Source organism: Hypomesus nipponensis, chromosome 5, assembly GCF_054491055.1.
Source record: "Hypomesus nipponensis isolate SF chromosome 5, ASM5449105v1, whole genome shotgun sequence".
Classification (NCBI taxonomy): Eukaryota; Metazoa; Chordata; class Actinopteri; order Osmeriformes; family Osmeridae; genus Hypomesus; species Hypomesus nipponensis.
This window is the reverse complement of record NC_140365.1, coordinates 4995544-5020000: the sequence shown is the minus strand read 5'-3', so window position 1 is coordinate 5020000 and position 24457 is coordinate 4995544. Positions and strand designations below refer to the sequence as shown.

At 47.0% G+C, this 24457-nt stretch overlaps 3 protein-coding genes across 7 annotated transcripts in view; all 3 read right to left on the bottom strand.

Moving 5' to 3' along the window:
- The window catches only part of ltbp3 (latent transforming growth factor beta binding protein 3), a 25441-nt gene extending 20093 nt beyond the window's left edge, over positions 1-5348 (bottom strand). For all 3 annotated transcript variants that reach the window (XM_084698571.1, XM_084698572.1, XM_084698573.1), the window contains exon 1: positions 4691-5348. In XM_084698571.1, the coding sequence (XP_084554697.1) occupies positions 4691-4934 (244 nt within the window). In that variant the 5' untranslated portion in view covers positions 4935-5348. The remainder of the gene's footprint in view (positions 1-4690) is intronic.
- Positions 5349-7504: 2156 nt separating this feature from the next.
- On the bottom strand, positions 7505-10926 carry LOC146288003 (uncharacterized). The gene is made up of 2 exons (XM_084697445.1): positions 9621-10926; positions 7505-9480 (listed from the first exon to the last, which is right to left on the bottom strand). Exons 1-2 carry the CDS (start codon positions 10363-10365, stop codon positions 8516-8518), a joined length of 1710 nt encoding a protein of 569 aa, XP_084553571.1. The 5' UTR covers positions 10366-10926; the 3' UTR covers positions 7505-8515.
- Positions 10927-12332: 1406 nt separating this feature from the next.
- Positions 12333-15218, bottom strand: LOC146288002 (LRRN4 C-terminal-like protein). 3 transcript variants are annotated; one of them, XM_084697504.1, is made up of 2 exons: positions 15080-15218; positions 12333-14447 (listed from the first exon to the last, which is right to left on the bottom strand). In XM_084697504.1, exon 2 carries the CDS (start codon positions 14437-14439, stop codon positions 13687-13689), a length of 753 nt encoding a protein of 250 aa, XP_084553630.1. In that variant the 5' UTR covers positions 14440-14447; positions 15080-15218; the 3' UTR covers positions 12333-13686. The 3 variants fall into 3 exon arrangements, with proteins under 3 accessions (XP_084553630.1, XP_084553629.1, XP_084553632.1); XM_084697503.1 differs by having other exon boundaries at positions 12333-14444; XM_084697506.1 differs by lacking the exon at positions 15080-15218 and adding an exon at positions 14971-15073.
- Positions 15219-24457: the final 9239 nt, after the last annotated feature.

The window sequence follows — 24457 nt, the reverse complement described above, 5'->3', positions numbered from 1 at the left end:
CCATCATGGAGAGCCTTGGCACTAGCCCCTTGGAGTGATGTCATGTAATCACTGGAGATGACTAATCTCAGTCATAGCAGGGACCAGGCGCAAAGGGTAGAGGAGAGCTGACACTGCATGGCTAAGCTGATGTTACAGACAGTCTCTCCTCTGAGGCTGGGCTTGAGGATTGGGGCCGGGGCCGGGGCTGGGGCTGAGCTTGGCGAACAGCCGTATTGCTGAGGTTAGGCCTTGGGGTTGTTGCTGCCTGGGGCTGAGGCTGGGCCTGGGCCTAGGGCCTAGGGCTTGGTGAACAGCCATATTACCGGGGTTAGGCCTTGGGGTTGTGGCTGCCTGGGGCTGAGGCTGGGCCTGGGCCTAGGGCCTAGGGCCTAGGGCCTAGGGCTTGGTGAACAGCCATATTACCGAGGTTAGGCCTTGGGGTTGTGGCTGCCTGGGGCTGAGGCTGGGCCTGGGCCTAGGGCCTAGGGCTTGGTGAACAGCCATATTACCGAGGTTAGGCCTTGGGGTTGTGGCTGCCTGGGGCTGAGGCTGGGCCTGGGCCTAGGGCCTAGGGCTTGGTGAACAGCCATATTACAGAGGTTCTGGCTGGAGTGTCTGCAGAGTATGGAGGCCCTCTCCTACTGGCAGCAGCTCTGTTCTTCTGTATTTACCCTGGCTAATCACACTGTAGCTGTGCAGCATTGGTGGGGGTGCAGTCACACAGCACTTGCATTCCTCTGCCCGGCTTTAAATAACTACTCCCTTTTCTCCCCCTGGCTAAACAAATCAATGTAAAGAGTGCTAAAGGTGGCAAACTGGGTTTTCTGCTGGTTTCGACGCTGCCCTCGAATGTGAGACGCATTCTCCTCCCTGACACCCACGCTCAATGATCCCTCCTATCTCTCAGCACCTCACGAAAACAACCTCTAATCTGTGTTTTGTGTTTTTGGTGCTTTTTTTGGCTGCTGCTGAAAACAATTAGCTTCATCCAACTTTTGGGTCTCCAACCTGTGCTCGGTTCAGGACTAGAATAGAGTCGCTGACAGAATTAGCGCAGCGAGGAGGAATTAGATTCCATGAGAAATCCACGATCACAAAATAAACAGGAGGATGTGTGTGTTTGACCGATGGTACTAACCTGGTGCCCCAGAAGTCCTAACAGATATAAACAAATCTGTTTTGGACTCAGATCATGACTCTGGCCTTGGATAACCCTGGATATTTCCCTCTATACCGAAACAGTCTAAATAAGAGAGAGAGAATGTGAGCTCAACCATGCACGCTCCCATAAACATTAGAATACAGTCTTTGGGTTAAGCTAAAGACATAGCAACAAACACACAGACTCTATAAATGTAGAGTTCACTAGAGGTAAGGCTGGTGAGGAGCTTCCGCAAAGCATGAATGTGAGTATGTCTGTATTCTCTCTCTCTCTCACTCACACACCTGCAAAACACACACAAACACGCACTCACATTCCGATAAACATTTTTAATTGCAGTGGATCTGCCTTTAACGAGACCAGGCAGACAGACGCAGTAGAGTCTGAGCAGCGCAGCTTCACTGCAGACTCCAGCCAGGCCTCACCTCTGGGCACAGCCAGACCTGTGGCACATGACGGAGTGCTGCAGGTTCCTGGTTGACCGTGCCCGACCACAGCACCCATAGCTTGGCACTGCAGTAGGAAGTGAGTGTGGGGAAGAGCAGAGGGCTTTTGGTGGAAAAACAAACCGTAAACAGGGTGAGGTCAGATACAGCGCTGCTTGTTTGACTTCTCTCTTACCTTTCCTTCTCCCATGGGCCCCTGCTCTGACCCAGGCCCAGGGAAGACCAAAACAAACCACAGCAATGTAGGACAGCGGGGCACTCAGAATAAACACACGATTACTATCCAATTACTCATTAAAGCTGTCCAGAATAGCTCTCTGCCTGACCACGACGAGCCGCCAATGTCCGTTTCTCACATGAACTCCATGATGAGGGCGGTGGATGGCGACACCAAGGTCCGCCCTACCCTTAACTATGACCGTACAAGGTTGGTGCGCTGCGGTGACCGCTTGGCGTGCGGTCGAGCGTCATCGCACGAGAGATACAGGGGGTTCAGGGAGGGGCCAGTGTACGTAAAGGAGCAGGTCTAGTTTGGGTTCAGGGCAGTTGCTATTGGACTGAATACCTCAGCGCTAGCAACCTCTGAGGAGGGAAAAAGTGGCGTCCCTCCAAGTGCTGCGGGCAGAGACTCATGGCTTCTATGAGTCAATACTGGAAGGGGGTCGGAGGGGGTGGGGGGCAGGGGTGGAATGTATGTCTATCGGTGACCTCACTGAATTCCCATTCCACTTCTCTTTGGTCACACAGCCAGAGTGCTGTTTCGCTCCAACGTCCACAGTCACCACCATCTCTGGAATGCCGTGGAGCAGACGTGTCAGATTCAAACCAACCACCTGCAACCTTCTGAAAGGGACCCGAACAACAATAGTACAATATGTAAACACACTGTACAAATAAGACATACCTAATGCCCCTGATAACATCTACAGAAACATCCTATGTATTTTCCATTACAATTACAGTGTGAACCTTCTTAATTCAAACCAGTGTGTTTCCATAAAGCAGTTGTTAAATTGTCACCCCCCCCCTCGTACAATGGGTGCAGCTCCTGTAGGGGTCCAGATGTCTGTCTGTGCTGAACAGTCAGAGGTACAGGCTAGACAAAGGACCCCACTCACTCTGTCCTGTCTGTGAGGTGATTGAAATGTTCCTCCACAGAAGCTAGCTAATATGTGTGTAACTCCTCTGGATTCCAGAGAGTTTCAGGGCTGGGTGGTCTGGAACTCCAGGGCTGCTCTCTCACACACTCCCTCACTGCCGTGATATCACACACACACACACCCTCACCTCATATCACCCAGTCACCAGTCATGAATGGACAGAACAGTACAAGAACTCTCCAAGACACACACATTATAATGTTACAGTGGGGAGTTGGGACATACACGATACTGCCAGGCAAAACGCAAAGTAAGATGTAGTAACAGTTAGCTTAGTTCTACAGAAACATGGGGGGGGGACAAACGGTTTTGTTAAAAGCTAAAATACCTTATGTCCAACAGAGCATTACTTATGGACCGATACAATCAGGCAGCTATTAGCCGTCATTTGAAGGCTCAGAGGCTTGGTAAGATCGCATCTCTCCGGACAGGAAGGAAGAATATGTCATCTCAGAGATATCTCCGCAAAATTGTTAGTTTAAGTCAGGCAATGATAACCACTTAGTGTAGGACAAGGGCCTGGCAGGCCTGCTCTGTCTGGACCACAGTCTGGCTCTGTGAAGGAGCCGCTGCAGCCTACGACTCAGATATGGAAAGTGTTCGTATTGTTGTCATTGACCACGGCCATTTTAACATGCTAGAGAGAAAATTCCACTTGTCCAAATAGTCCACAGTATAGTCCACACATACACACACTTCTGGTCTGCCAATGGCTGACACTGGCTCAAGTTGCACTCTGTGGTCTGCCAGACAAACCCACACAACTGTAGAAAAAAGAAGAAAAAAAGAAGCCTAAATACAGTTTATGGAGCCTTTACAACACAACACATGAGAGTCCATTTACAGTAGAAAAGAACATTGTGCACTTTAATTCATGTTTGTTGTTTTGGGTTAGGGTTAGTCGTTTTTTTCTATAAATAAAGTACATGTATCCCCTTTATGGTAACAAATACACACTATGATATTTGCATAAATGCTTTAGGTTAGGTTGTGCAATGACGGTTTGTGCTGGGAGGCAGGAATGAAGAACGAACACTATAAACAGAAAAAAGTATCAACATGACCAGTCAAACAACAAATTCTACTCCAATTACAATCAAATACAGTTCAGCAAAACAGTTTTAATTTCATAATCTTTCAGATGTTTCTTTAGGTCTGCATTTAACTGAATGTGTAGGTCAAAGTAAATGTGAATTTTTCCTCAAAGCCCTTTACCGCAGAGGCCCACAGCCGACCCCTCACGGCCAAGCATGCACGCATCTACATAAATGTAGCTTTCAGAGTCACTGAATCAGTTTCCTCGTTTATTTTTACCACTTCCATTTATTTTTGGGGGCTGTCTCCAGAAAATCTAAGTCTGTAACTTAATTAGTGGGTGGGTGGGTATGTGTGAGTGAGTGAGTGAGTGAGTGGAGAGAGGGGTCGACACCAAAATAACTTTGAGGCCTGACATATACACAACAAATTGGACACCCCTTAATCATGGCTAATACATATGCTGAACAAATAATAACTTTCTCAACAGAGGCAATATAAATCCTATGTCTGACAACAGCTGGTATCCATGAAAGTACGGTATACATGAATTAAAATGGAAACATAGTATTGGCTTCAATATATTTTGTGTTCATTGTGAGAAAGGGACCGGTTGCCAGTCCATAATGGCTAAGGGGAGAGGAGAGGAGGGAGGAGGGAGCAGAAACCTCCAGTGTGGAGGGCCTAAAGTGTAGGCTGCATGGCTCCCTGCTACTTTTCATATGACACCATGCAGAGACCAGTAATACAACCAGACAATGTGAAGAAGATTAGAGGGGAACAACAAATGGAAAATGCTCAAAGTCCGTTGCGATGCAACAACTACATTTGTGTGTACATTTGGAATCAGGAGATGGTTATAGAATCATAACATCATATTAGATATAATCATATCATACACTCACCCACTTTGAAGCCGTGCCCTGTGAGAGTATCCGCTGACTGTCCATTCTCTCCTATGAGCGTGGTATTGTTGCCCTGCTCACATGTGTCCTGGCACTGGCCGCTTTTCAAACAAATCCTTTTGCAAATGAGAGGGGCGATTACCACTTTGAAGCGCTCCCGAGTAGATGCGCGCTCGGCGCACCAGACCAGCCTCTGGACACTCAGCCAGATGACGAGCAGATGGGAAATTATCAGAGAGGGCATCCTGGCATCCTTCAATTCTGTGCGCAAGGAGAAGGGAGCATTCACGGTGACAAACCGATCCAATTTGAATCAAAGCTCTGGGACTGGGTTGGCCTATTCCTTTTTTCGCCCAAAGTCTGAAAGAAGTCGTCCAACATTCAGAGGTTTATTTCCAAAGTTGATGGTTAGGCTTATGTGCCTCATACAGCGAAAATGTGCGGAGAAAACGCCAGTGTAAACGGTTTTTCCTTCTTTCCTTCAAAAACAGCACGTTTAGTCACCCCGCATGTAAAAGTGATTCATTCGGAATAATACACTGTATGTCATCTTTTATCTTTGCCAAAATAACAAAAGCATAACAACCCAAAAGTTACCGAAAGAACTTTCCCTATTCCAGTCTGTTTTTTCGCTCTCCTTTCTCCCTGCTTTTGCTTGGATGGTTGGAGTGTGCGTATCTGAGTTTAGGAAAGAAGGGAGGAGAGAAGCAGAGGGGGCCAACCCTCTCCAGCGAGAGCTGGCAGCAAGCCAGGTAGCTCAGGAACTAAGCTGAAAGTGGTTTCGTTGTTGGTTATTTCTCCTAACACCCCCCATTCCCCTATCCAGCGAACGATAAAGAGCACAGCTGTGCGTGTCTCTCTGGAAAACACCATTCACAACAAGGCCCCGTCCGTCCAGCCTAACTTCCCAACTCAAATCCGTGAAATTGTACAACTGCGCAACTACTTTTACCGTGAAACTCTGTGTTTAAAGGGAATTAAAATCCAGGTTAGATGAAATATGCCTCGAATGCCACCCACTGGTTCATAGGTGGCTTCAACTGAAATAGCTAAATGAGATGATTGCATAAAGCATTTGCAGATCCAATCAAATATGTATTTTAGTTGCTAATTTGTTCAGTGAGATATTCTCTATTAATCCATCATTAAACTACCAAGCAATGCAGATCCAATTATGCTGAACTGTAACGTGGAAATATTTGAACTAAAGTGATTGCTTTCCTGTTGAGAAGACCACACATATTAGCTCAGCAATAAGTTAGTGAAGGGGATCCTTCTATTAGGGTCAAGGATATTATCCAGAGGGGTCAGATTAGTGGCCGAGGGGAAAAGTATAAGACTAGAGAACAGGTTGAGTCACTTCCTTTCTGAAAAGTGAGAATATTTGCTTTCAGTCGCTAAGGAAATGACTGCATGGGCCTGGAGAGTTCACAGGCTGCTCTCACATTTCTCTGCCTCTGATTCTCTCCCTCACAGTGACATCCACTGCCAAGACACACACTTGCACACAACACGCTCACAGGAAACTCACAATCAAACAAACACACACACACACACACAGAAATAGAACCTATTCAAGTTGTATGCCTAACACATGAAATCTCCCACTCAAGCAAATTTTCTCACATCTCAAATGCAGAAAGCTGAATATATTGGCTCACACACTAACTGAACCCTATATCTCTTGTTCCTTAGCTTGTATGAGTGGGACACACTTCATGGATGGGTAATAGTGAAGAATAGATTATGGACACTCAGTAAACTTTGACAGTTTGTCGTTGCCTGCACACACCAGAGAAACTAAGAGAGAAAGGCTTTAGACTTAGACAGAGGGCTGTCACTCCGAGACAAGGCTACAAGTCACCGATGAACGACGGCAGTCAAATGGTTTCTGCATTCATGCAGGTTAAACAAACACAATTGAGCCTCAGCTTCTTTTCAAATAGAAGGATTTGATTTCGTAGCGATCAAGCTGATCTACGCTGGATCTAACCAGGAGCAGAAGGGCATCAGGGCCTCCAGCCTGGGACTGTGGAGGTGCAGAGTCAGACAGCGCTGACCACAAGGGCACATGGAGTCTGTGAGACTGTATACATCACTGTGGTCAGCACTGGCACACGTGGGCCTGGGCAAACAAGGCAGCCTGCGTACATGTGTGATGGATGACGGGGACACTAGCGTCTGGTGCTGATTGAGATCTAGGTGGTTCAGGCTATATAGGGCTGCTAACTCCCAAACACAGGAACCGTGACAACCAGGAGAATGCGTTCCAACCCTGCTCCCGGCAGCATCTGTGCTGTCATGCCCCGGTCAGACCAGCACACACTGACCACGAGTCCCTCTCGCAACAGCCTGTGACCCCATCTAACGCTGCATTCATAGTTCTGTGACGAGAGCAGCATCAGTGGGTTTTGTGTGGTCGTGCGAATCCCACTATAGTCAAGCCAGTTGGACATTGGGCCTTTATGTGTCAATGTTTGTAAGCTGTCTGTGGGCATGGGTGTGTCCTTACTGCCATATCCGGTAGGGAGTGTTGTTGGGTAGTACTCCCAGTTTGCGTGTGGAAAATGAGTGGATCCCAGACGAAGGGATGTCTTCACAACAGCAGCCTGGCCACACCAGAGACCGTGTCATCTGCTAACAAGGACATTTACTACGCCCACACTCCTTTGTAGAATTGAAATGCCTGAACAGAAGAAGTATATGATGTATTAAGGTATGTATGAAGTATAGGTCTGCAACTGACCACAGCTCTCACACATTGTAAAACCCTGCAGCTTGAAATGATGTCTTCAATTCAATACGAAAGCAGTATCAAGAAAGGTCCTTTAATAGTATAACATTAAGACAGGTTAACTGGATGCATCATATGAATAAAAAATACATTTACAACACAGGTCAAGTCAAAAAGGCAAATCATTTGACATTTCATACTAAATTCAAGTCAAATATTCAACATTTCAATTCAAATCAACGTGCAAAAACACACAGAATGCGGTACCCTGTTACCATGGGTCAGGAGAGCCCACTATGTGTATGCCAGGATTAACTCCAGGTCAGGTGCCCATTTAAAGTCATTTTTATTTTGGATGTACGCATCACTACCTCATCAACAGGCTTTTTTGTGCACGTTTTTCTTGCAGTAATTGTACAAGGATTCACATAGCTGATTCCACACACTGGTCAGGCCAGAGTGCTTTAGGAGTGAACAGCTCCACTATGACCAACACAGGCAAGGAAGATATGTGTTGCCCTTCTGCCTAACATACGGAAAGATGCTGATAAATACATATTTACACTAAACACTAGTATTAATCGTTAAAAAGGAACCGGTACATTTCCAAATAATTATCTTTGGACATGGTTGCATATATCTCCATTCCATCTCAACATACACAATGAGCACCATAAGGGATGTTTTCAATAAACATTGCCTAGGTAGTAATTTTTTTTATGTTTGTTTTTTTTTGTACATTTAAGGATGGAGATTACAAGCAATTACTGGGAGAAAAAAAAGTTGTACACTTCATATTCTAAAAGCTATTTTCACATCTAAAAGATTCTAGAGCACGAAGAGATGTCCGGGCGCAGGCACATGGAAGTGTCTCTGACATGTTGAGCTACCCTGATTACTGAACACTCTAAGGCTGTGTGTGGCGTCTGTATATATGGATATATTTATACATGGGGGGGGGGGGCTAAATTGAAGAGAATGAGGAACAGTAATGGTATAGGAAGACAGAGTCGGATCTAGCTCCGTCATTACTGTAGTATGCACTTCTCAGCGGGCAAAAGCATGATGGAGGCCCTCGCTTCTGACCCTTATTACACACAGTCCACAACCGAGCCGTCTTCCCCTTCAGGTCCCCATTCGCCAAACCTCATCTGGGGGGAAGGAGCAGCCGGATGCAGGTTGTTCATGTCGTCCATGGCGTCTGGGTCTATTTCTTCCCCGGTGTTGATGCTTGGTTCCAGGTGGCCGGGCTCATCGCGGTGGGTGCGCACGTGCTTGCGGAGGGCAGCCGGCTCCTTGAAGCTGCGGTGGCAGAAGGGGCAGGAGCAGGGCCTCTCCCCGGTGTGGATGAGCTGGTGGTGCTTGAGGTGCTGCAGGCGACTCAGCCGTTTGCCGCAGATGGCGCACACGTACGGCTTCTCCCCGGTGTGGGTGCGCCGGTGCTTGCGCAGGCCGTCCAGGTGGCGGAAGCTGTTGCCGCACTCGGAGCAGGAGTACGGCTTCTCCCCGGTGTGAATCCGGAGGTGGGTTTTCAGAGCCCCCGACTCGCGGAAGCGCCGGCCGCAGACCCCGCACGGGTAGGGCTTCTCTCCGGTGTGGATGCGAATGTGCTTCTTCAGGCTGGATATCAGGCGGAAGGTCTTCCCACACTCCAGGCAGTGGTGTGGACGATCACTGTCCGGGTCCACGGCCAGGTCAGAGGTCGACGGCCCCGCTGATTCCTCGGCCCTCCCTGGGGACACGTTGTCCGACCTCACAGGCCCCGGAGGCCTGGCCACTGGTTTCAGTCCATCGGCACCAGGGCCGGAGCGTGGTCGCGCGGGTCTTGGGTGGCGGAGAGGGTAGCCGAGGGAGCGGGCTGCTGCGTCTTCCTCTACCACGTGGATGTGGCCCAGGTCCCCCACACTCTGGGCTGTTTGCTCTGGTTCACCTGCCCTGCCATCTACCCGGGGCCCTGGACCTCTCCTGCAGGGCTGGTTCGGTCCTAGACCAGGCCCCTGCTCCTCTTTCACCTCAAACCTGGACCCTCCGCTTGCTCCCTGGGACTGCCTATCATCTGTGTTTACCAGCAAGCAGAAAGAAAACAATTAGTGGCGTATAATATTAAACAAAAATGAAGTGAGGCAACGTTATTTTACGTTAGACATTGTGTTGGACACAATTGGAGGTGTAGAACAGCAGGGGATATACAATTACCTGGCCTGGAGTCAGAGCAGATAGACGGGTTGGTACCAAAGGAATCCAGAGAGTGATTTGTCACAGAACCATCTGGTTGGATTGAAAGCTGACACATTTTGTAGTCATCTCTGTTGTCATATCCATGAAGAGACTCATCCAGAGGGCCACCCAGCCCAAGGTTGACCCCGGCCACACACCGGGCATCGGACCCATTAACATTCTGTGGGCTCTGATTGTTCCTGTCCATAGTAGTATTCATGGACCCAATAGAGGACATTGAGGGTGCAAAGACTGACTGGTTTACAGTCTGGGACCCCGAGTACGGTATTTGAAGTTGATCAATCAATTTTTGCGCACTGCTCAGACATTCTTGCAAAGTCCTCATTTCTCTCTCGGATACCTCGAGGCGCACTTTGAGTCTTTCATTTTCCTGCTCCTTGTTGATCAATTCTTGTTGAGTCTCGTTCAATACAAGAACTACCTCGCCCAAGAGGGTATCTACCGCTACGGTTAATGCAGATCGGATGGTCGGAGCTAAACGTGTCTTTAAAGACGATACTGTCACGTTCTTGACCTGTGAAGCTAAGGAATTCCCGTATCCAGGCTTATCTACCTTGCGATCATAATAAGAGTCTGAAACAACTCTGTTTTGGGGGTTGATTATACTTTGTTTACGATTACCACTGCTGTTTGTACTATTACTACCTGAGGGAGATGGTTCCATGTCGCCGCCACAACTAACATTACTCCGCCTGGAAGTCATGATAACGACGTTCGCTAGATAAGATAGCTAGTTAGCCTTCTTCGGGTTGCTCAAGGGATGAAGCGGCAACGTATATTTTCAGCAGGCCCCAAAATGTGTCATTACTGTACGTCTATGTTCCAGGCTATTAAATTGAAATAACGCCTGCAGGCTAGTCAAGCAAGTTAGCACGAGATGGTTGTTGGCAAGATAACTAACGCTAGCTAATAAGCTAGCTACGTGGCTTGATTGTTCGCTAACGTTAGCCAACTGTGCAGCTCTTTAGCTAAATGTATCTTCTTAGCCGGATCTAGTTAACTTTGATTCCACTTGCAAGTTCGGTGAGTATCTAGACTGATGCAACTTAAATTATTAACTTACATTCGTAATACAACATTACCCTTTATTACCGGCGACTTCCAAACAACGTTGTCCCTGGCTAGCTGGCCTCAGTAGCCTGGCTAACAACACGAGATAGGTCCTGACAGAGCTGCCACAATTTGCACGTATCTGGTAAATGGCTGTGGTTTCAAGCTAGCTAGCTAGCTAGCTAGCAACTGCTGGCTAACTACTCCTGCTTTCAAGGGTTGAATGTTTTGTGACGAAGGGTTGCCCGGGTAAGGAGGACACTTGTACTTTGTTAAGAAATGGCAACAAAAAATAAAGCCCCGCCCCCCAATGCTGCACTGAGAAATGAATCGTTTGCAGTAGAGGCATTTGACAAAACATTTTAGATGTCTATTAAGAAGGTACACTTTGTCACCAGTGAGAATGTTCGCAAATACCCAGAAAAGTTCAAATATTACATTTTTGAATAAAGTAAATAATGTCATTATTATGCAATTTTGGCAATATATTTTAAAGATTGACTAACCTGTCACAATGTGGAATTGTGTCCTAATACAAAATGTGTACATAAGCCCTAATCATAAAATTATGACTGTATTATAACAAAACGAACATTTACGATGTAAATTAAGATAACACCATTGTTGTTTGTCACCATAAATGAATATGTGGGATTTTTTACATTTTGCGTATGCTCACACTAGTGCACTGGTGACAAAGTGGACTGTCTTAGACAACTTCTAGAATCTTTGTACTGAAACTGTTAGATCAGAGAATGGCCAGAGCCTGTTTAAGGACATTCTCTGAAATTTCTCTGGTTAGATAAATAAATTAGGCTCGCTGAGACAGTCGCACATTAATGACGTTGGCTCATAGGTTCCAAAATAGGTCGATGAAAATATATCAAAAATAATAATATATAAAACTGTAACTTTTGTGTTTGTGAATTCTTATTGTCTTTCTGAGTGCAGTTTATGTGTATGGGTAGCCCATCTCTTTTTCTACGTTATCAGTTTGATGGCATGCCGATGTCATGATAGGTTGGGACATATTGTAAATAACTCTTTATCAATTCTGAATTTTATTTTCACGCCAACTCAAACAATCAACATGTGGATTTACAGGAATTTAGTATACTTACAAAAAGAATCATGGAAGTCAAGACCATTTTCAATCATCCATATTTTACAGCCCTTACATTCTGATATATTCCAAATTTTCCTGTAAATAGAAAGTAATTTGTCTCAAGGGCTTTGATGGCTGTGCTTCCCAAAGGTACTGAGAAGATGAGAGCCATCTAGCCCAAACACATTTTTAACTAGATCATCTAAATTAACAAATTACAAAACCATTGAATTCATTTCTTGAGCTCCTACTCTGCTATAGTTATCCTTATTGTCCTATAACCAGATCCATGGTCTCTGAGGACCAGGGTTAAAGACCACAGAGAGACACGAGAGATGGTCTTCTCTAATTTGCTTAGCTGTCACCAACTGAACCTGCAGATCTGCTGCCACATAGTGGTATACCTTGTGTACTACACCTGGAAATGCCCACAGGAGTAACAAATCCATTATAAGGCCGAGTCTAGCGATTGTATAACAGTGTCAGAAAAAATACAATTACAATAATAAAAAGACTAGTCTAGAAATCTGAACTTTATCAACAGCATGATTTTCATTAGTCTGTTGACAATTAAACATATAAGCTATGTAGCAAGGCCATAATCATAATCACATTATTGGGGGACACACATCCCCCCAATATTCAAATCTGGTCAAAATGTCCCCTCCAATATATTGATATATTGAAATATAAATACAAATATAAATGTGCTACGCTACAACAGGCAACCACGCATGCTGTCTGAAATAATCATAAAAAATGGAATTGCCCCCCCCCCCCCTTCATGTTGACTCCATGGCTATGGCGTTGAGGTGAGTGTTTTGCTGTTCGGTGAAATGCTCACAAAGTGTGGCACGTGTGGACTTCAAGCCTAGTGATGGCGAAATGAAGCTTTTTCAACGCTGCCGTTGCAATGCTTTTTTCAAATGGAAAAATGTTTGTGTGGTGTGGCAGATGTGGGATTCCCTATGTGCTTATGTTAATCACAATCAGTAGAACTAGACCTTACTAGTTATGGTTGCATTCTGCATGTATCCATCCACCCATAGCATTTTGCGATATAATATCCAAGTTTGGTTGGTTTGTATTCTGACCAAAAGAACATCCTCATTTCTGTTTTCCACTGGGATGAATCAAAAATGCTGTTCTTGTTGTACTGGGACATGAGTTCCTCTTTGGGGGGTGGAGAGGTCGCTATACAGAGTTTAGTATCTGGCAGCATTTCCTTGTCTAAACAAACAGGGTCCAGTGACCAATAGCACACCAAATCCCAAAGTCTCAAAAACTGAATCCAATGCCTAAATCTTGTAATCTAAATAACTTTCACCCAAAAAGTATATATTTGTGTGTGGATAAGCTGCAAATTAATTGTTTACAGAATAACTCCTCTTATTCTCATAATATATGGTGACAGTAATAGTATTTACAGTATGTAAATGACAGTCATGAACTGAGTTAATTATTGTAAAAGCCCACCTCTCTGTTACTCACATTCCTGCCTCATTGACAATTATTTACAATACACAATTTAGTCATATGTTACAGTCTGTTCTGGCTGAGTGCTTCATGAAAGTATATTGTTATCTGTCTGGAAAGTCCATCACTTTGTGAACTTTACAGTATAACATAACATCTTCATCCAGGATATATACATTTACATTACATTTAGTCATTTAGCAGATGCTCTTATCCAGAGCGACTTACAGTAAATACAGGGACATTCCTCCGAGGCAAGAAGGGTGAAGTGCCTTGCCCAAGGACGCAACGTCATTTTGCACGACCAGAAATCAAACTGGCAACCTTCAGATTACAAGCCCAATTCCCTAACCGCTCAGCCACCTGACTCCCCTTATACTTACAGCAGTTTTCTCAAAAAGTTTCTAGTGTGTCATGCGTAGAGATCCTGGTGCCTGCTTTCCTGCGAGCCCTAAGCCTCCACAACAGAAGAGCCAGGGAGAGAAGCAAGAGGAACCCCAGAGCCCCTCCAATCAGCCCCGCTTTCAGAGCCGTACTGCTCTTCTCAGGAGGCTGGAAGGTCGCACAGGACCCCCCCGCAGGATCACTGAGGCCTGAGTCGTTCAATGCCAACACACACACCTTCACCCCCTGCGGCACCTCCCCTATGGAGCCTCGCCTCACATTCTGCCCAAACACCTTGGTGTTCCCTGCCTCCACCGTCACCATGTAAGAGGTCACGGGTGAGGACGGGGCACACCACTGGACCACCACCTCAGACCCCTCCTGGGACAGGACCATCAGGGATGGAGGTTCGGGAACCTCCAGGGAAGAAGTCAGGCCTGGACAAAGGCATTCTCTCTGCTCAGACAGAAGGTGGCAGGGAATCTGGTTGTGCTGGCAGGGGTCGTAGTCACAGGGCTCGAGGTCTGTGTCCCGCGGAGGAGCAGGTTCTTTGGTTGGCACCGTGTCATCATCGACGTACGGGTCATAGTCATCAGGGTTGAGGTTCATGGGCTGGGGCCCATTGCTGTGTGGCCTCAGAGTCAGAGAAGTGTTAGGATGAGTCGTGGAGACCTGTTGGGATGTAGTTAGGGAGGAGCCGTCACTGAGACCAACCAGGAGTAGGAGCAGCATGTGAAAAGCTGGTTTCCAATCTGCAGCCATGGCATCTGCTGATAACATAAAGTTATATGACAAATTAAACCGTGATCTTTCCTCTTTGAAGGTTTTAGGCTATATATACTCAGAGCCCTCAATACATCTGACTGTATGTATCTCTTGCTCCATTTCTGATTAAACAGTATCGAACATCCATAGATATCTCACATACACCTGCACAAAAGTCAGTGTCCATAAGTCGGCAGTAAGCAAAATGTTTGTATACACAGCTGCCCTTATGGGTCACATTTGTAGAGAACTTGGAATCACGAAGGCATAAAGACTGAATGCCTGGCTATTGCACAACAGACCAGAGCTCCACACCCATTAAACAGAGCAGCAGAGTCAGCTGGATCTAGTTACCAGAGAGCTGCCCTAGCCTCCTCCATTATACTCCACACCAACACATTCTTCTACAACGTTTTGTATTAAATAAGGCACAACTAGTTTAATAAACTATATTAACTTCAAAGAAAATAGATTCTCAACAAAAGCATAATTACTGTTTGTAAGTTTAGATTCTGCCGTTACTGTTACCTTAAACAGACAGGTACTGTGTGCCAGTCGGAAAAAAAAGCTAAAATCACACAGTTGAGTTCATTTCTGTCCTCTTTCAATAAAAAGATAGTTTGAACTAAAACATTACCTGGCCCTCACTTCGGAATATAAAAATCTTGTTAGCGTTTTGTGAGTTCAGCTCCGCTAGCTTCGTTCTCTCCCCCCCTTACTCTGGACTTCTTTATATAATTCTACCAAACTTCAACAATCACCTCCTTCTTTTTGCCCTCCCCCCTTCCACTTCTCTGCCACAGCCTGCTGTGTAGCTGATCCCCTCTCTCTTTGTCTCTCTCTGTCTCTTTCTCTCTCCCCCCCTCTCTCTCTCTCTCTCTCTCTCTGTTTTATGGTGAATTCGTTGTGTGTGTCTGACCCTCTTATTGCATTCCGTTGGCATTATGCCGTTTTTTTTTTAGAGCATGTCCTATTCACTAATGAATCTGTCTGCCTTGTAGATTCAATCGGATGTACATGAGTCCCTGCAGTGATTCATACCAATACCTCATCCTGGATACACACCAGAGGAACCCAACCCTTCAAACACTCAGATACGTTTCAGTATGTCTGAGTGTAAAAACTGAGAGACACACTTCTCATAGTCAATGTGGTGCATGTTTTAACTTGTCAAAGCAGGTGGGTTGTCTTGAGCAAACAGAAGGGAAAGTTATTTTCCTATGATGCTAAGAAGGGGGTTTACAAGATGACCTCTGCCTCTCTGTTTGGTCCATTGGGACTGATGTCTTACTGTGGAGATTGACTTTTTTGGTCAAAACATTCTCAATATTGTACTGACTGGGAACTGTATAGACTCCAAAGGTCACTTTTGAGCTCAGTGAGCCTTGTGAGCGAGGAAATCCCACCCTTGTTAGAACTGCTGGCTTTTTCTAGAATCTTGGCTTCAGAGGGTTAGAATTTTAGCATTCAGCCGTCAAGTCTGTCAACTGCACACTATATCTCTCCCTGACCCAGTTCATAACCTCTGAGCGTTGCTCTGCTCCCTCTCACTGTCCTTGTCTCTCATCCTTCCTGTCTCGGCTCATCTGCCCCACACTCCTTTGCCCTCTGCTTCCTTTCCTTCCCTCCATCCCCATTCCTCCCTCTCTCCACATCTGTTTACAGTCAGGCAGTGTGGTAATAAGGGCTGCGACCAGCTGTCGGGAAGCACGCCCTTATTCCACATCCTGGATTTCTGAGGGGCTGCTGGTATTACAGAAATGAAGCCCGCTAGTCCAGAAGCTTCGTCTGAGTGTCCTGCGCTCTGTTAAACTGGGTTTAACACAAGCGATTGAGTAATTCAGGCAATTGAGTTATTCAGGGCTGAACAAGCAGGATCACAGTCACACCAGAACCGACTCACCCGCTTCCCAGGAATGCCGACCTGACTGAGGTAAAAGCTCGACTGAAACACTTCAAGCACTGAGATGAGCTTTGTTTCAGAGTGAAGAGGACGCGAGACAAAGGCACAGGTCACACAGATCACACCGCTCACTGTTCCGTTAGAGGAACCTAAATGCAACACTGGGACAGAGCGGATGCTGGTGGCTGTCGGGCAATGTATCGATTGCCATAGATCTGTCTGGTGGTGAGAGGGCCTGGTGTGTCTCATTCAGTCAGTCATGTTGAATCACAACACAGAACCCACACACACGTCACTCCAGTGACTCCATCTGACTCACACCTTTGGCAACATGCTGCACATGACATTCCTGTTGCCTGCTTCCGACCAAACCACATCCACAGCGCCGACTAAGATAAAAACTGTTTATGTGGGTCTGTGTCCGTTGCACCTGTTCTGCAAATCAAGTTCTCTGCTACATAGTTCTGTGCACAACCACCAGGTGTCTCTTTAGTCGTTAGCTAGAGGTGGTGCATGATGAAGTGAAGCAGAAACCTATGGCTAATTAGATATTAGCTCAACTAATTATGAGCGGTCTACAAATGCACACATCAAAGCCACAGAGAGGAAGGAAAGAGGACTCGAGGGAGAGGAGAGCTTTTGAAGACAGCTTGTGATGTATCACTTTCATCGGCATTCATTAATGTCAATATCCCATTGCATGGAATTAATAACATTATGGCTTTTTAATTACCAGTAGCCTCTCAGCCATGAATAAATGTAGTTTCCATGATCCATACAGAGCTTGGTGTGACTTCATCATGGAATAAAAAAAATCTGATTCCTGGGTCAATTTATTTATTTGAGCCTTTTATTTATTTGACTCCCACTCAACATGTCAAACCTCCAGATCGGAAGGTGTTGGCTCGCACAGCTTCCTACTCAGCAGTAACCATGGTAACACAGGTGAATGATCTTGGAGATTTCATCAGGCTACCTGCCGAGGTGGATAGAAACCCATTCATGTTGAAATAGAACATCACACCCCAGGTATTCAAGGAGAAAAACAATTATTCTATATATTATGATTGACGGAATAAATATTCATAGAAAATTTCGTTTGGTAGTTTGGATACTGAGTATATTGCAACATTTTGAAAATCAGCAAGCAGAAGTGTTGTAAGAGGGCCTGGGGCTACCTTCTGCTTGGTAACCTCAGTGTGAGCAGCAATCTGACAAGTCACATGGTCTCCCAGAGGGTTTGACAGTGTAACTTTAGCCGGCCAGGGCGCCAACTGACAATTTGATCTGTCCAGTTGGACGGGCTGACACAGTGTCTCAGTATGGGAGGCACAGGGGCACACAGCTGGACTGCCGCAAAGCACGTCACTCACAACAGCCGCAAAGCACGTCACTCCCCACACCTCTCTTCTAGGAAAGGCCCAGAGAGGGAACTGGAAACTGATCTTCGGTGTTGCTCATTAACGGGCTCTTCATGTGTAGGAGTGACGGACTCTCCGCTGTCGTTGCCGGAAAACACTTGTACAATCAACGTTAATTCCTTCCTGTGCTGTTGTGTCAGAAGTGTGATTGCTAAATACATGACCACACTGACTTAATTTCTGTTAATGGCCACCACTACATGCCCACCACTAGATGGCAATATTACAGAGAATAAATGCAGAATAACAAGACCCTGCGATATTGTGTTCTACTGAAAATCAGTTAAAAGTCCAAATGTGTTTCTGCTTGCACCGAAAAAGGCTGTAGTATGGTAGCTTTTTTAAATGATCAATGTGCATTTTGCATTGTATGTCGTATTCACAAAAAACGCTTTTGTAAATGATGCAAAAATATACACACGATTATTCTATTTGTTGATCAACATGCAGGTCAGTAATCTCGATACTGAATGGGTCAGAGGCTTATAGGTAATTGAATAAGAGCCTTTCATGAAAAATGTGCTGAATGGGATGGGTGCTAACAGAGAAGAATCTCAGATCTGGTCGTCTTATTTCCAGTATGAGGGGCTTGGTAACCATGGCAACCAGTGGCACTGTACGAGTATGCAGGGAGAAAGCTGAGGAGGCTGATATTGAGACAGGAGTATAAATCACTCTTGCACAGGCACACACACGCTGTGCCAACCTACATATCCCCCCTCACACTCTCACACTCTCGCTCTCCATCTCTCTCTCCCTCCCTCAATCTCTCTCTCAAACATACGCACACATGCACAAGACGAGTGGTTAAATCCCACATATCTAATGAGTTCTATCAGGGAACGCTGTTCCCGCTACCCTCGTCTTGGGACAGGAATGATGCTCCCTGCTCCTCCTGATGGGAGGCCAACGCTCCGCTCAGAGGGGAAGTGACATCAGCGATGAGAAAGGAGAACTGCTGGAGTCCTGAGCAGTCAGCTTCCTCAGCACTTCCTGGCCTCCAACCTAGAATCCGGTTTCAAAACAAATCTTGTAGCTGCAGCCTGCATGGGCGGTGCCTGCTGCCCTCTCCATTACCATCTAAAAGGGAATCTGAAAGTTTGCTTTGCAACAGTGTTGAGGTCATTAGTCAAGCTGACAGGAATAGAATGGGCCACGAAAGAAGTCCTCTCAACCAATCAACACACCATTTTGCACTTATAAACAAATGAGGAAAAACCTCAAGTTATTTCCTGACAGTGTTTTGCACATTTGGAGGGTTAGAATTATACTCAATGTCTTTAATGTTGTGCTTAAACCTACCTTTGGAGAGTATGGACCTGTGAAAGTGTGTGACTTTAATAGCAGCAAAGCTCAACAACCCCACAGCCAGTTTGCCATTGAATAATTTACCGCCATTTTGTCACTCGAGCCGAGTGGCAGCCAGAAGCTGGGTGACCGAGTGGCAGGCGTCATGGTAACAGCTCCATTCTGGTGAGCGGTGGCAAGCTGCACTGACTGTGTCCTGGATCCACAGCTGGCTTCTGACCCAGGAGCCTGTGGCCTGGTTGGCAGAGCGGCCAGTTTGACCCGAAGGGGAGGAGGGGGAGGTATTTGTGCATAAGCTCTGGCATAGTCCAAGTCGAGTCTAAATAAGGCTTCATTACAGTAATAGCTTTTAAAACGCCTCAGATCTCTTACATGCAACGTTTTCGCAAGACTGTAAAATGCCATTGTTAAAAGCATTTCTTGTTTTCAATATATATATATATATATATCCGTCTTAAACAGTGGAGAGAGGTACAATTCTGACACATTTGAGTTTGAAATATGAAGAAATGCGACAAAAAAGACTCCAGAGTGATCCAGTCGTAAAAAGGAGAATCTCATCATGAGACATTGAGGAACTGGAAGTGATATCTATCAAGATAATTGGGTTAGGGTTAGATAAGATCACGAAAGCTCACCATAAAGCTGCCATCTGTCAATTTGTTATTAATTGTGTGTGTACTTGTGTATAAGTGTGTGTGTGTGTCTGTGTGTCTGTTGGATGGGTGGCTACTTTAGCCCATGCAGCAGATATTTCTATCCAGGCACGGATAATTACTTACCGGGAATTGTTAACGCCAGCCAACATTCCCTGCCTTGCTTATGCAGTAAGCGCAGCACTTAATCACCTTATAGATACTTCTGCATGAGTTCCCCCAAGGTGATGCTCCATTTAGAGCTGTGAGAACACCATACAAATCAAATGTTCCAACAGAGCAGGTCATACACTGTATATATACTGTACACATACTGTATTATAACTGTATACAGGAGTTCACGTTGTTGCCAGGCTTCTAAGGAACATGTTTGAAGCAACCTGTCAAAAACAAGGATTAAGCAAACAGAACCTTATCAGAAATGATACATTCTGATGAAAACTCCAGATAATGGCTCGCCTCCAAGAATTGGAGCATCAGTCCGCAAGTATTCATGGTTTGCTGTGTTTGTCAAGGGTAAACTTAAATTGGCGTACTCAGTCCATGACACCACAGTAAACAACAGCCTTTCCATGAAGAGAAACAACCGGGACGTGTTTGTCTGGTCAGTCAGACACAAGGTTAGTTTCCTCTTCTGAAGTTTAGTTCCATAATTGCTCACAAATGTGTACAGTCACACCTAATGGAGATGGTGAGTAGGCAAACAGACAACAGAGCCTGTGCGTGTGTGTGTGTGCGATGTACAAACTGTGAAGCGGGCACTGTGCTGGGACTTGGCGAGGGGGATGATAAATGACTGGGCTGTAGGTGTTAGGGAAGGGAGAGATAGTGCTGTGGTGAGCTGTGGTCCAGGGTGATGCTGTAACTGGGACACACACAGAAGGTACAGAGAAAGCTGGGTGTGGAAGCAGAGCTGAGAGTGGAGGCAGACCTGGGTGTGGAGGCAGAGCTGGGTGTGGAGGCAGAGCTGGGAGTGGAGGCAGACCTGGGTGTGGAAGCAGAGCTGGGTGTGGAGGCAGAGCTGGGTGTGGAGGCAGACCTGGGAGTGGAGGCAGACCTGGGTGTGGAGGCAGAGCTGGGAGTGGAGGCAGACCTGGGTGTGGAGGCAGAGCTGGGAGTGGAGGCAGACCTGGGTGTGGAGGCAGACCTGGGTGTGGAGGCAGAGCTGGGAGTGGAGGCAGACCTGGGTGTGGAGGCAGACCTGGGTGTGGAGGCAGAGCTGGGAGTGGAGGCAGAGCTGGGAGTGGAGGCAGACCTGGGTGTGGAGGCAGACCTGGGTGTGGAAGCAGAGCTGGGTGTGGAGGCAGAGCTGGGAGTGGAGGCAGACCTGGGTGTGGAGGCAGACCTGGGTGTGGAGGCAGACCTGGGTGTGGAGGCAGAGCTGGGAGTGGAGGCAGACCTGGGTGTGGAAGCAGAGCTGGGAGTGGAGGCAGACCTGGGTGTGGAGGCAGACCTGGGTGTGGAAGCAGAGCTGGGTGTGGAGGCAGAGCTGGGTGTGGAGGCAGACCTGGGTGTGGAGGCAGACCTGGGTGTGGAGGCAGAGCTGGGAGTGGAGGCAGACCTGGGTGTGGAGGCAGAGCTGGGAGTGGAGGCAGACCTGGGTGTGGAGGCAGACCTGGGTGTGGAGGCAGAGCTGGGAGTGGAGGCAGACCTGGGTGTGGAGGCAGACCTGGGTGTGGAGGCAGAGCTGGGAGTGGAGGCAGAGCTGGGAGTGGAGGCAGACCTGGGTGTGGAGGCAGACCTGGGTGTGGAAGCAGAGCTGGGTGTGGAGGCAGAGCTGGGAGTGGAGGCAGACCTGGGTGTGGAGGCAGACCTGGGTGTGGAGGCAGACCTGGGTGTGGAGGCAGACCTGGGTGTGGAGGCAGAGCTGGGAGTGGAGGCAGACCTGGGTGTGGAGGCAGACCTGGGTGTGGAGGCAGAGCTGGGAGTGGAGGCAGAGCTGGGAGTGGAGGCAGACCTGGGTGTGGAGGCAGACCTGGGTGTGGAGGCAGACCTGGGTGTGGAGGCAGACCTGGGAGTGGAGGCAGAGCTGGGAGTGGAGGCAGAGCTGGGAGTGGAGGCAGACCTGGGTGTGGAGGCAGACCTGGGTGTGGAGGCAGAGCTGGAAGCGGAAGCAGAGGGGTAGAGGGGGGGGGAGGAGCTAGGGAGCAGACTTGGCACCTCGTCTCAGCTCTGTTCCAGACATTATCAGCAGTAAGCCGCAGCACTCGAACGCCCCACTCAGCTTCTATGGCTCTTCAGAACATCAATAAAACAAACACAAACGTATTAAGACACAGACCCACTTTGTAGCCAGCTCCTTGAACTAATATTAACATCTGTCCAAAAGCATCATGCAATATAAACTCAGCTGATTTAACAATTTTTATATACTGTATGAATGACAAGTGAGCTTTTTCTAAAGAGTGTAAGAAAAATAGCAGTCACTAACAAAGCCAAAGCAAAATGGTTTTACATTCTGCAACAGTAAAGATGAAAAATGTACAGTAGCAAAAAGTTTTTGTCGAACAAATTCAAGGTCATCAACTCAGACCTCGAGCTCTCATCGAGCCAGTTAAATAATGAAGCTGTTTGGTTTTGGTGTTCATTAACATGAAATAATTACATGAATTAATTTATTGCCAAGAGCCACATTCCAGTAGTGTGGAAGCTCTGCAGTACACATTTGCTTTGATGTCTCTGTATGAATTATTTTTATTGATATATATCTTAATTGGATTTAATCAAACATAGCATTTGCCAGGTTGAACATGGTTTAGGACATGCAATTCTCTCCCTGTATGTTTACCAAACAGAACCATCTGGATCACCCAACACTATGAGTGCCAGTTACGCACTCGTTTAAAATTACACCAGTCTCAACCTTGACTATAGCAGCTGGAAATTTGATATGAAACGTTTTGCCTCAATCTGCCTAGTTCACATCAAGTGTACGTGAGATGAATCTATAATGCTGCAGACTGCTCTCTGGAGTGACATCAAAGCTGAACAGTATTTAACCCAAAGACAGCAAGAGCTCACAGTTAGCTCCGGTCTCAGTGGGATGGATTTTCTTGCTTAAGAGTTGTGGAAAGCACCAGAGGAGGCTCCCGGGTTCAAACTCAAAGAAAACGAATCCCACAGAGCCTCTGCGTTTGTTTGTGTCGGTCTGTTCAGCGCTCGGTCAGACACCACGGAGGGGTCCTGACCCCCGCGGCCCCCTCGCCGCCATGTCACGCCACACGCGTCACACCGTCTCTGGGGGTTCTTGCATCGAGGACAGTGACAGCACACGCCCCCAACCCCTGGGATGAAAATGTTTCCTGGACACTGGTCACGCAATGAGTAATCAGACGGATGAACACAACCCTGGAACAGATGAGGAGGTGGAGAGAGCGAGGGGTGAGGGAGCTCAACGAAGAGCATGTGACGGCAGATCAAGGATCGAACACACCCTCACCTGAATGTAGAATTTACCGAAAAACGTGTGGTGATTGATAAATGGATGAACCCGATTACAACAGCTGCCTACTTGTACCCCGTACAATGAAATGTCCAAATAGTGAGGGAGACGTGTTGGGGATAACCGGACGATCCGGAGAACAGACCGCTGTGACGCCTTCATGCAGCCGGTCACGAGACCTTTAATCAAGCACCGCATGAAGCCACTCTGCACCCTAAACAGCACCGCAACCTTAAACATAATCAACAGGGCTCTACTGATATGTCAAGAGCGAGGGAGTGTGCCAGCAGTGAGGCATGCAGGCCGGCCTCTGTATTTTTTACCACACTCCTGTCTCAGCTATCAGCTCAGAGCAAGGCCCTCGGATCAATCTCTCTCCTCATCGCTACCGCCGCCCGGACCTGCTTACTGAGACACTGCTGCCAACTGCAGCGCCCTTCCTTCGGATGAAAGAACAAGAAACAAGCCTGGGTAGTCGACTCCCCACCCTGCACTGTTGTCCTTTGCTTAAACTGACTCCAGCAATATTTTGACTGACAATGTCGCCTGAGTGTGGTGCACGCCGGCGCGGCTGCCTGGAGAATCTGGGTCATTTGGTGCCGGGCACCAGAATCTCCCCTGGAGATATGTAAAGCCATACATGTGTGAAAGCGGCGCTGTAAAAACTCACACTGTAATCCACACTTTTCTCCAACTCCTTCTCTCAGTCACAGAACTGAAAGCAGAAAATGGGGCTGAAATCCTGGGAGTGAGGAGGGAAAGACATGAAATGAGAGATGGAGAGAGATAGATGAGAGGGAGAGATGGAGAGAGAGATGGAGAGAGATAGAAGAGAGAGAGAAGAGAGAGAAACAGAGAGTAGAAGAGAGATAGGAGAGAGAGAGGGAGAGAGAGATAGAGAGAGGCGGATGAGGACATTTCAAACTCGCTCCACTTCTCTTTGCTTTCTCGCTGGATTAGCATTTAGGGCAACGCAGCCCTCATTAAAAACCCAACATTACAGACTGGAGGATGCGTCTTGCCAGGTTCTACACTCCAGTCCTGAGAGTGACTAATAAGAACCACTAGAGAACAACAGGAACATGAATTAGTTTGTGGTGTGTCAGCCTCAGGGAAAAAAAAGGAGCGTTGAAGAGGACGGCTAAAAGGATGAATTTATGGCGTCGGTGCAAAATCTCCCGTGTCATTTGATCCGTCTCTCCTGGTTGTGACGGGGGACATGACTGGCTTGCGGAGGTAAACAGTCATCCCAGCAGCCCAAGCCCCCTCCTCCACGAGACTGTGA

What these genes read in the sequence shown, in the direction of transcription:
- LOC146288003 (XM_084697445.1), bottom strand. Translation starts at nt 10,365, where the DNA reads ATGACTTCCAGGCGGAGTAATGTTAGTTGTGGCGGCGACATGGAACCA. An exon ending in CTGCTCTGACTCCAGGCCAG is followed by an intron (nt 9,481 to 9,620) that starts GTAATTGTATAT and finishes TGGTAAACACAG; the next exon opens with ATGATAGGCAGTCCCAGGGA.
- LOC146288002 (XM_084697504.1), bottom strand. Translation starts at nt 14,439, where the DNA reads ATGGCTGCAGATTGGAAACCAGCTTTTCACATGCTGCTCCTACTCCTG.